Genomic DNA, 11,633 nt, shown 5'->3' with positions numbered 1-11,633 from the left:
AGTCTCTCAAATGTGGCTGCCGCATTACATAAGCCGAATTGCATGACTTTGAATTGGTAAAAACCATGTGTGGTAACAAATGCTGTCTTTTCTTTATCTTTAGAGTCCATTGTTACCTGCCAGTAACCGCTTTCTAGGTCTAAACAACTAAACCATTGTGATCCTCTTAATGCATCAAGTGAGTCATCTATACCTGGTAGAGGATTTGAATCTTTTTGCGTTACTTCGTTGAGTTTCCGGTAGTCGATACACTATCGAATGCTACCATCCTTTTTGGTTATTAATAACGATTGGTGCACTTCAAGCGCTAGATGATGGTTCTATAATTCCTGCTTTAAGCATTCTCTGCACCTCCTCTCTTGCTGCTTCTTTCTTATGAAGAGGTATCCGTCTAGGCTGTTGCTTGATTGGTCTTGCGTCTCCTGTGTTAATTTTGTGAGACACAATATTTGTCTTCCCTAGGTCTGTCTTTGATTTTGCGAATACTTTAATGTGCTTCTGCAAAAGATCCCTTACCAATCTTTGTTGTTCCTTAGAAAGGTTCTTGGTACAAGAGTCCCATAATGGTTTCATGTAACTTGTAAAGCTTGTGTCTACGGCTGGCTCTATGGTGGTGTCATTCTTGGTTTGTACTTCACTTACATTTGGTTCTATTTCAGCTATAGCTGCAGAAGTATCTTTGTAAATTCTCAGCTCTTGGTCACTAACATTTTTGACACGAATGGGTACCTTACATTCTTTGGGTTTTATTAGACATCTTGCAACTAATAATCCGGATTGTTGAAGGTCACGTTTCGTTCCATCTATGAGGAGTTCTTTATCATTTAGATTTGGGTGAACTTTCCTTTCACTTATCATCTCACTTCTTTGGGGAATAGATAAAGTCTCTTGAATAGAAATTTTGAACACACTACTTTGATCACTGGCAGTGTCGCATACTAGCTTCTGGTCACCAAGTGTACGAGTTCCTTCCCCTAGATGTAACTGACAATTATGCTCTCTGAAGAAATCAAAGCCTAGTATCATTTGGGCATCAATGTCAGCAACTATTGCTCTGTGTTCGATTATTTTCCCTTTTATTTTGAATTGTAGTACAGTCTTACCTTCTGGGACAACATGGTCACCATTTGCCATTCTAAAATTACTATAATTTGGTTCTAACTTTGGTCTCATACATCTGTCTATTTCATAAAATTTCTTTGGATGAATGACTGTGATAGACGAACCAGTGTCAATGATAGAGTTTATTTTCAAATCTATACTACTATATCAAAATAATAGACTTGAATTTTTGGTCTTTAATACCGAGAAATCGGAAGAATACTGTCTTTTGTTTTATATATTTTTATATATTATATTAACATCATTAGTACTTGAAGATTACCAATTTGTTTTTATTTTTTCTCAGTTAAGCTTTGCTAATTAATAATCAACGAAAATTCCTCAAGAAATCCCGGAAATCACCTGGATTTTTTGGATTTTACAATCTTGCGCTTGCGCAACACATTCACGCTATCGGGATCTTTAGTTTGTGTTTCCACAATATCACATCTGCATGAATAAACTCAGAAATGATTATACAAATACGGGTTATTTTTCATTGGACTTTTGCTATATATTCTGTTCATATATATATATATGATTTCTTATGAGAGAAAGTATAAGATAACAAATATACATTTCAACTAAGTACTTACTTTTGTCTTCGTGATGACAAAAAATATTTGATTCCATGCAAAAAAGTTACATTATATTTGTTAGGAGAGCGAAGATAGAATATGTTTTATCGTAAAAATGAATAATGTCCTACGGACCCAGTTTTAAAAAGAAAATATGTGTACGTTGGTGAAAAAGTGTTGAATTTTTCCATTCTATGGATTAAAATTTTTAGATGAAAGGTACTTGCAGCCTCAAAAAGGTTTGTTGTGATGAATTTGACTGTTATTTTCAAGGCAACTTCATTAACTTTCTCCAAAATCGTTCCGGAGCCATTCTGCAATTTTCTGCTACATTACGGGTATAAGGGAGGCATTCTAACTGTGGTGAGGGCCTTTCCCGAGACACAGTTAGATTATTCTAACTAAGGAAAGTGTAGTGAAAATAATAGCATTATTGTAGGCTTATAGCTTTGTTTTGTAAATGTCAATAATAAGGTGGGTCGATGTACCTATTTCGTAAATGTCCGATATGCAATGTCAACCCGTGCACGACGGGTAAAAGTCTAGTTGTAAACAAAGACATCAAGTGTTAATTAGTTATTACTTGATCCCTTTATTTCTAAAACGTGTGGCCCTTTTTGTTGTGTAGTTGACGTTAGGCCGCTGGCGTCAACTACTGAACGTTTTCCTGGTTCTCTGGTACTTTGGTCATTACGCTGTTGGTGTGACCCGATTTTCTTTGATTCTTGTTTTTCTCTGCTTCCTGGTGTCGTTGTAGTACATGTAACCTACATTCACTCTTGATGTGGCCATCTTTCTTGCAGTAGAAACATGGACCTTTCTTGTTGAACTTCTGTGCTCTGGCTGATGAGAGCTATTTGGTGTGCATCATTTCTGATATTTGCATCCATCGGTTCTTCTCTCTGCATCCGTACCGCGACTCTGTTTCGTCTTCCACTTGCTTGTTAAAATGCCTCATATTCTAATGCTAGTCGTACTGCTTCTTCTAAATTCCTAGGTCTCCCTTGGAATACTGACCATTCCATCTCTTGCTCATTTAAACTTTCAATGAACGAATCCTTGGTAATCTGATCGCGGAAATCTAGGGGTGCGTTTTGGTAAGCCATCCTTACAAGTCGCTTGGTATCTTGCATCAATTCTGTGATAGATTCATTTTTCCTCCGTACTCGGCTCTTTAATTGTGTCTTGTAAATCTTTTTCTGATTTTCTGCATGGTTCAAATCTTGCCAATAGTGCAGAAACGAGGTGACGAAAACTATATCGATACTCTGGTCTTAGATCACTCAGAATGCTTAATGCCGGTCCCCGTAGACTCGTAGCTAACTCTAGTGCTTTAGTTTCGTCGTTCCAGTAGTTGAGTTCAGCGATCATGTCAAAATGCACTATGTAATCATTCCAATTCATAGTACGATCAAATGTTTCCGGTTTTCTTCCTCTCGGTTCCTGTGTTCGTCTGAATTCAGGTTCCGGTGCTCGTCTTGAGTAGCCATCGTAAGGTACGTCGTGTCCATAACGATCGTGCGTTCTCTCTTGAATAGTTTCAAATGGACGCATGATTGGGCGAAATTCGTCGCCGTGATTAATAGAACTTCTTGATGTCATTGGATATGACGAACTTGTTCTTGAATAATTATAATTATGAGGTTCATCGTACGAATTCGGCATAGATGTGGTTCTGTACGGCTGGTATGCGTTGTGCGTATGTTCATCCTCGTACATGGTATTGATGCCAAAACGCACATTATTTTGGTCTGTCGATAGCTTGTCATCACTTGTTGGTTTTACTTGATTTTGTAACAAGTTCATTTGTAATCTCAAAGATTTTATTTGTTAAATCCTATTGTTATTTCGTCGAGAATCACGCTCAAACTATTTTGCGTACATGGGTTTACACTGGTACTATCGCCCATTATGCTGTGGTCGTTTTTGTTATTGACCCGTAAAAGAACTTCTCTACTTGGTGTACCATCAATAAATTGTCCTTGATGAGGTTCTTCAATATGATCGTTTTCCTCCATAACTTCTTCGTTCCTTAACATCGTCGTGATTGTAAAAGTGCTGCAGTTTTTAAACAGCTGATCCCACCGCTGCCACCAATGTAACGAACCGAGGGTACGGGTAAACGCTTAAACTTAATTATGGGTCGCTGTTTAATTATTATCTTGCGTCAAGGTTCAAAAAGAATTAACTTTGGTCACAGTTTATAGAAATCGTTGATTCACTTATTATATTCATTTCGCCGAAACTAATATAAATACTCCGTATAAAGTTTTTAGCATTTATTGCAACGAACGAATGGTTCCATATAAATAAAACACATATAATTATTACTATTATACAGTACGGTTGGTACAACATTATTAACTCCTATAAGTAAAGCAACAAACCAATCCAGGACGCCCTAATACAAAAGTTGTATTACATTTGTGATAGCAAAAAGAATTGGTAATGTCAATACATACCACTGTCAAGCGAGTTGCTCTTCACCGTCAACTGAACTTTGCTTTCAAAACACCGTTTTTTTATGCCCTAACTTGTTATGTTGATGCTGAGACGTTGACAACGTCATAAGCGTCAACTAACTTGGCGCATTTATCTCATAATAATTATATGTTAATGTTGTACCGACATAAAATACATGACATTTAACATTTTAACATTATAATACAAAATTACCATTAATAAAGTTAAATAACATCAATTATTATTGTTCATTTCGATTGTCATTATTTTGTTATAAAGAGTTTAAATAGTTTTAAACATCGGGCTCAAATTCCGTAATATACCGCAAGCATGGCGGTTAGTCCGAACGAAAGTAAACAAGTCTGTATTCTAATAGAATAAAAAGATTTATTAAACCATGTAAATAAAACAAGTAAGTCACAACAACACACAAATAATTAAAACAAATCCAAAATGAGTGAAAGGTGATATCACTCAGTATAAATAATCAAAAAAGAAAATGAACAGTTCCAAAGTTTCTATTCATTAGCGCTTTCTGGATTTACATCCTTCTTCAGGTGAATGTACATAAGTTATGAAATTGTTTTCCTTCATATAATATATATATATATATATATATATATATATATATATATATATATATATATATTACTTCCCTTTACAAATTCCCTTTATTAAAATTGAAATATAGGTACTCTAGATGATTTAATACTGTAAAAAGTAAGTTGTTTTCAGCACAGATATATTGTATAGCATGTCATTCGTGTAGGTCTACAATGCTGTATAAATATCATTCACTGTATAACAAAATTACCATCCTTTCAATATTGATTTCGATTGCTTTAGCCCTATTATAACACAAATTACAATATAATATATTCAATAAATAAAGACAATCTACTAATTATAATTAACATATGCATAGTTTAAGGTCAATAATTTACAAATCACCTTAAAGTTTATAATGTCCGCATTCTTTCATACACCCCGCCAAATGACACGTCTTTCGAACTGAACCAGTACACGTGTTCCGTTGGGTAGTCGTAATTTCATCCAAACCTCAAATATCGTAAATTATGATGTTTAATCCTAAAGTATATATCATAAATACTACTTACCTACTAAATCAGGTTTGATAACACACATGTTTTTTTTATTTTAAATTAATTGTTTTTCCACTTTCGTTTTCGCTGCCTTGCATTTCCGACCGCTATGATCTAGGTTACATTTTTAACTTTTTCAACAATGTGGGAAATAAAGGTGCAAATGTGAAGCAACATAACACACGGATAGAATATTCATTCATGTATAATAATAACATAGATAGGTATTTTTAAATCTTACTTTATTTTTCTTTAACACATTTTGTAAAAATTATTCGATACCGACAAATATTCGTTACCGGTAAAACGACTGTAAAATACAATTACTATTATATTATATTATATTTTTAAAAAAAGTAACTAGTTGAGAAAGAAAATACACCTATATGCTCTCATATATTTTGATCGCTTTATAAAAAGGGGGGGGGGCAGAATGAAAATATGGGGAATTGGAAGTTAACAGTGTACCCCTACCAAATGTTAAGTTTTATATCTTGCGTAGGATTTTCTTATTCTGGGTTAAAATAGTATTCAATAAAGGTACAATGTCAAAGATTACGTGTATGCAAAAATAAGTTTAAAATTCGAATATTTTAATTTACAATATTTTATTTTTGTTATTCTACCGAGGGGCCATATGGCACAATATCTTTTGAACGCCCATTGTTGTTCAGGTGAGCGATGTGGCCCCATGGGCCACTTGTTATGACCCCCCCCCCCCCCCTCCATTTAAATATGGTAAAGTAATAAGCTAATAATAATAATAAGTTATTTGATAATTTATATCTTTATTCTAATATCTGAGGGGAAAACACATATTAATTTTAAAGTAGAATTTTATTAAAGAAACCAGAAAATAATAAAGACAAGTCTATGTCAGAGACATATTATCGGAAACACTGTACACTGTGTTCGAGTAATTGGATAAGAAAGTATCTTTTCCGCCGACATATTTTTTTATCATTTGTAGGAGTAAATTTTTCAAACCTACATATACGGTTCTTCAAAGCTGTGATATATTAAATCTTGCAATTAACCATATTGCAGTTCTTATTCTAGAAACAAAATATATAAAAAAGGACAATGGTTTTGCTACTGGGCGTGTTCAAGGCTACATGCCACCATTTTGCAAACAAACTAAACCATGCTGTGATAAGTCGAAATGAAAATATTGACCGCTGTCAGCACTGAGACCAGAAATAAAATGACGGATTTAATTCTCTTTTTGAGTATCCACTTAAAAACAAAATACGGTTCATTATGGTCCAGTTTTCTTCGTGGCATGATGCTGAGAGCGACCAAACACACCAGGATGAGAAGTTGGATAAAGATGGAGGTTGCAATCAGAGCGATAACTGTCGTCTGGTACTCGTACTTGTCATCGGACTGGGCACTACGTAACTGAGTGGCGTTAGCAGACAGCAAGGAGATGTTGACCAGTCCCTGGGAATAAACGCCTGTCAAATTTTTTTTTACTTCTACAATGGTATCCTACAAAGAAATTGTCAATAACTATACTACATCATTTAACGAGGGATCTTTTCATTGGTTGGCAATGGCTTTATGGTTACCCCTCCCCCCAAGTCAGATTTTTTTCCACGTATTTATGTAGAAAAGCTTTTTGAGAAGATCGATCGTGTGAGCAAAAATTCTGGAAGAAAAAAATCAATCAGTTTGAAGATTGATCAACTGTTTGTTGATTCAACCATTATACCCTTATTTAAATCTGTCAACGTATGTATGTATACGTAATATCATGAATAGAACAAAAATCATACCGGTAATCGATTTTGCAAATTTAGTTGAGTATTGTATATAGTAATTAAATCTAAATACTATATAATCTTCAAACAAAGGTTGATATTTGGTATAAGCTATTACAAGTTCTATTCGCTCGGGTGGCGTTTGAAACATTACATATAGACATATTTATAATTTCGTAAACAAGAGAAGTTTTTAGCACTCATGGTGGGTCCCACGATCATAGCTGTGGTTTGCATTCATCTTGTTTTCAATTCTAGCGCTCAATTGGGCATAACTCTACGTTTTAATGAAAATTTCGTCGCCGTTTCGGGTCACTTCTTTAAAATCTTTTATACAGGCTTTCTTATTGCCAAACCAACAACTCTCATTCAATATCCACTATTTTTGGTTTTTCTTATCATTTTTTTTAATGCACTCCATGCTATAATTTTCCATTTGTAATACAACCTTTGACAATCCTTAATGATTTGATCATTTAAAGAAATAATTAAGACAATACTCTTTTTTCTGTACGTGCTCGCTATTTAATAAAGTCAGCCCCTCAATAAAGATTTCTTTTCTAAAAATATCGAGGATATACTATAAGTACATATATTACATGTAATGTAATATATGTAGATGTAAATATAAAGCTGTGCAATGCAACAAAGAGACTTCACACGTAAGGAATTAGGTTGAAATGGATTATCACAATTGCCAAATTTATGTGTACATGTAAAGTCAGGTTTTTAAAGGGAAAAAGATGTTGATTTAGGAAAACACGAAACTAAATTCTTTTTTACCTCTTTTTCAGTGGGTGTCCGTTTGGCATTTGGTTCATCTTCCACCGCCACTGGCATCTCATTCAGAACTAGCTCGGATTTGTCAGACGACATAAGGGAGGTCTACGGGGGACTTCACCAAAAAATATAACGATCTCTTTTTCTTATAGAAAATTTAAAAAAAAATGATATAATCATAATCGGAAATTTATTTTCAGGTTTTACTAGTATTTAAAATTAAATCAAAGAAGATGGGTGAATAAGGCGTGTAAAATGCCCATACGCGGTCGGACAGGCTACTGAAAAACTAAAGTATCAATAAATCTGATGGTTTTTTAAAAAATCATTAAAAACAATATATATTTAACGAATCATTGATTTTTAACCTGTAGGTATGCTCAATACTTGGAATATGTTGACCCAAACAGGCGTGTACGTATCAAAATCTGCAAATACTGTCATTTTTTAGAACTTCAGGGCATTTTCTTTTATAGAGTGGGTCTGTGCTCCATATTTTTCTCATAGTCTAATTAAGGTTTATTGGAAAACAAACCGATTTCAATCAACAAAAACGTGGAGAGATGACCCACTATACATTAAAAATATCATTTTGTATCCCAACAATTGAACGTTTTGAAAAAATAATACAAGTCCAGTAGTTCGTGGCCTTAGTCACACATAATATTTAAAAAGCCCACTTTCTTGTGTCTGAAATGGCCCAGTGGTTAGAGCACCTGGCATAAGCTAACCCTATAAATCTAGGGTTTTATGTTAGGGTTCGATACCACCAAAATTTCCGACAATATTTTTTTTTTCTTATTTTTTGTTAAATATATTAAAAACTGACTATAGTCAGAAATTTTGCTTTTGCAAAGTTTTATTATGATATATTTGAATAGATTTAATTGGGGAAAATAAATTCAAAATTGTATTTCACTACTAAACCGAATGGGCATTTGCGCCATCTTATTCCCCCATCTTCTTTGGCATGATGCCTGAAGCTCCCAATTATAATATAAGACCGAGAATGTGTGTCTCTCAGAGAGAGAGAGAGAGAGAGAGAGAGAGAGAGAGAGAGAGAGAGAGAGAGAGAGAGAGATTTTGACCATCCAAAAATAGTTGTAAATAACAATATGCATTACCTTGTGTTGCAGTTAACGCAGTCTTTTAAAATATATAAAAATTATTTTATTCGGGTTTTTTAAAAGTTTTTTTAACAAGGAAACGGGCCCTTGTGTGACTTTTACAAAATGCAAAAGATTTAGGGATAAAACATTTTCTTCCGTACGAATCAGCTTGATATAGTCGTACCAGATCTCAGTCGGGAAACGCATGCACATGAAGATTTATTCAAAGATATTTTATACTCCTTTTAATTATATATAAATCAACACTTACCGTACAGTGTATATATAGTAAATCAACACTTACCGTACAGTGTATATATAGTAAGTATAAATATGTATGGAAGTCAACTAATAAATGTTTCTACTTATGATATATCATAGCTTTTTTCTCTGTTTATATCAAATATATAAGTAGTAGATTAAGGGCCTATCTTTTTCGATGATTCAACATATATATTCTTTTTTGATATGCTAAAATTAAGCTCGTGACAATTTTGTAATGGAATTTGAAAACATTTCTAATGAGTAACCCAAATTTGGATGTCGACTTTCAAGTTACATACTATAATAACAACACTTACAGAGATCCACTCTTGCAGTAGATCCTCTTAAACTTAGTATCGTATTTCACCGTATTTGTAGATGTCTCTTTGCTCAGCTTTACCATCCACTCAGGGTTTATTTTGGTTCTTTTTAAGGAGGGGGTGTTTTTTTTTTGGGGGGGGGGGGGGTGTTGTTTTTTGTTTTTTGTTTTGTTTTCTTTTTTTGCGTATAGTACAGTACGAATCAAATTTGTAACTTATAGTTCAAGACAGTTCATTAGTGACGCAAATGACGAAGTGTTGGGGCGCGAGCATAATTTTGCATAATTATACAAAATGAAAATATAACCTAAAAATGTCAATAATACAGCTGTATGGGCGGTGGAAGGGGTAAAAAAGACGTTTATGCAAAACGAACAACTTATTTTTACAAACATACTAATATACGAAACGGACCAGCTTAAAAAAAAGTTAAACAACAGCCTCTTTTGCAAATCAACAGACACCGATGCAAGAGAAACGATCACCGATGCAAAACCAACAGTCATGCACTGAATAAACGCTAGATGGCGTGCAAAGAGGTATCAAGAGAAATCGTCAATCGCAACTTCTCGGGCCTTTCCGGTAATTCCGAGCTCTGCCGGAAAGGCCCGAGATTGGAGAAATCGTACCATGCAGGAAACGAAACTGGAGAAAAGGTATCCTTTTCAAGCGCGGATCCATAATCTTTTTTCCAGGGAGAATATTAAAATATTAAATAGTGTGATTGGGAAGATCAATTTTTTTTTTACCATCTGGTTCCAAAGTTTACTTTTCTATGTGTTTGTGTAGAAGTATTAAATGAAAATCGGAGTTTACTAAGTATTGCTGTCATTGACCTTACACTAAATATAATGTTCTTTTAAAATGTTCCTCCCAAGTTTGCTCCAGCTTTAAAAATCTATCGAAATGCTGTTGTTTCTATTTTGAAGCTGCTCTTTAAGAACATAAATTGTCATATGCTCATCATTAAGTTCTTGTTTTATTATGTAAGTACTGTTTGGAATTGATATTCTCGAAACTTGCTGGTCTTTCACATCTCTGTATTAAAGCAAAATGACTCAAGTTAGATTAAAAATTTAATTAATAATAATTATACCTTTCTTGTGGAGAAACATTGGAAGTTCTTACTTCACACAAAGATTGCTTATGATCTGAGGGTGTGACATGACCTAGACCCAAGGTCATTTCGACAAGTTCAAGGTCAATGTTTAAAAATTGCTTAATTCCTGTTGGTGTTATGTCTTGAATTAATTGAAATGATTAGAAGGTAAAATTTGAAACAAAGCTTGCTTGTGTCACATAAAATAAATTGTTAGATTCCATTTCATTTTATTTATTCTCATATTGTATAAAACAACATAGAGAAAATATACAATTCATACAATATTATACAAAAAGCAGGAGTGTATACAGTACACATCAACCTGGAGAGTTGACTCTCTTTTATTAATAATATTGATAAATTTACATAAGTTATTACACGAGTGACTCAGGTGACCGAAAAATATTAAATTAAAACCAAAAGATTATAACGATAAAAATGGACAATTTTTGAGAATTCCCAGTAAGCAATGCGTTGAAATTAACAGAATAAAGCGCAAAAATAAAATTCGTTTTGAAATCGAGGAAGATGGGAGTTTTTTTTATTTTCCAGCAAAATGTATTAAAAAGTTGTGTTTCTGAGTCCTAGTTATCTCAGAAACCGCAGGCCAAGCTAGCTTGTTTTCTTTGGAAGGAGTCTGAAATTTAAAAGAAAAATGTCACATGTACATACCGGTATCATACAATCTATAATCTATTATGATTCGCCACTAATTCTTCTGGGGATCTAAATAATCTCTTATTAGTTGGAAGTTAAAGAAATTGATGTATTTATTTTTCATTATTGGTACTTGCCATCGTTGTAAACTCTCTGCATCTTCTGTTATACATCTCCCTGCTCTGTGATTTGTTTGCTAGCACAGGAAAATGGTTTGTGACGCGTTATAAAAACGTCATTAACATGATGACAAAATAAATAAATAAATCTCTCTCTCACACACACACACACACACACACACACACACACACACACACACAGAGCATGTTTCTGATTTCATTCATTATGGTACGCAGAAATAAAAACATTCACAGCTGTCAGTACAGATACCAA

General features: G+C 33.8%; 2 protein-coding genes across 3 annotated transcripts; both read right to left on the bottom strand.

Moving 5' to 3' along the window:
• Positions 1-300: 300 nt before the first annotated feature.
• LOC128187465 (uncharacterized) lies at positions 301-1,134 on the bottom strand. The gene is made up of 2 exons (XM_052857898.1): positions 1,104-1,134; positions 301-1,016 (listed from the first exon to the last, which is right to left on the bottom strand). The coding sequence occupies exons 1-2, from the start codon at positions 1,132-1,134 to the stop codon at positions 301-303; spliced, it is 747 nt and encodes a 248-aa protein (XP_052713858.1).
• A 3,647-nt stretch (positions 1,135-4,781) lies between these two features.
• Positions 4,782-9,025, bottom strand: LOC128189179 (uncharacterized). Of its 2 annotated transcripts, none has more exons than XM_052860677.1 (3): positions 8,913-9,025; positions 7,792-7,903; positions 4,782-6,736 (listed from the first exon to the last, which is right to left on the bottom strand). In XM_052860677.1, the coding sequence occupies exons 2-3, from the start codon at positions 7,882-7,884 to the stop codon at positions 6,383-6,385; spliced, it is 447 nt and encodes a 148-aa protein (XP_052716637.1). In that variant the 5' UTR covers positions 7,885-7,903; positions 8,913-9,025; the 3' UTR covers positions 4,782-6,382. The 2 variants fall into 2 exon arrangements, with proteins under 2 accessions (XP_052716637.1, XP_052716638.1); XM_052860678.1 differs by having other exon boundaries at positions 7,792-7,933; positions 8,913-9,008.
• Positions 9,026-11,633: the final 2,608 nt, after the last annotated feature.

The sequence above is a fragment of the Crassostrea angulata genome, chromosome 6 (assembly GCF_025612915.1).
Source record: "Crassostrea angulata isolate pt1a10 chromosome 6, ASM2561291v2, whole genome shotgun sequence".
Taxonomy (NCBI): domain Eukaryota; kingdom Metazoa; phylum Mollusca; class Bivalvia; order Ostreida; family Ostreidae; genus Magallana; species Magallana angulata.
This window is presented reverse-complemented; position numbering and strand designations above follow the sequence as displayed.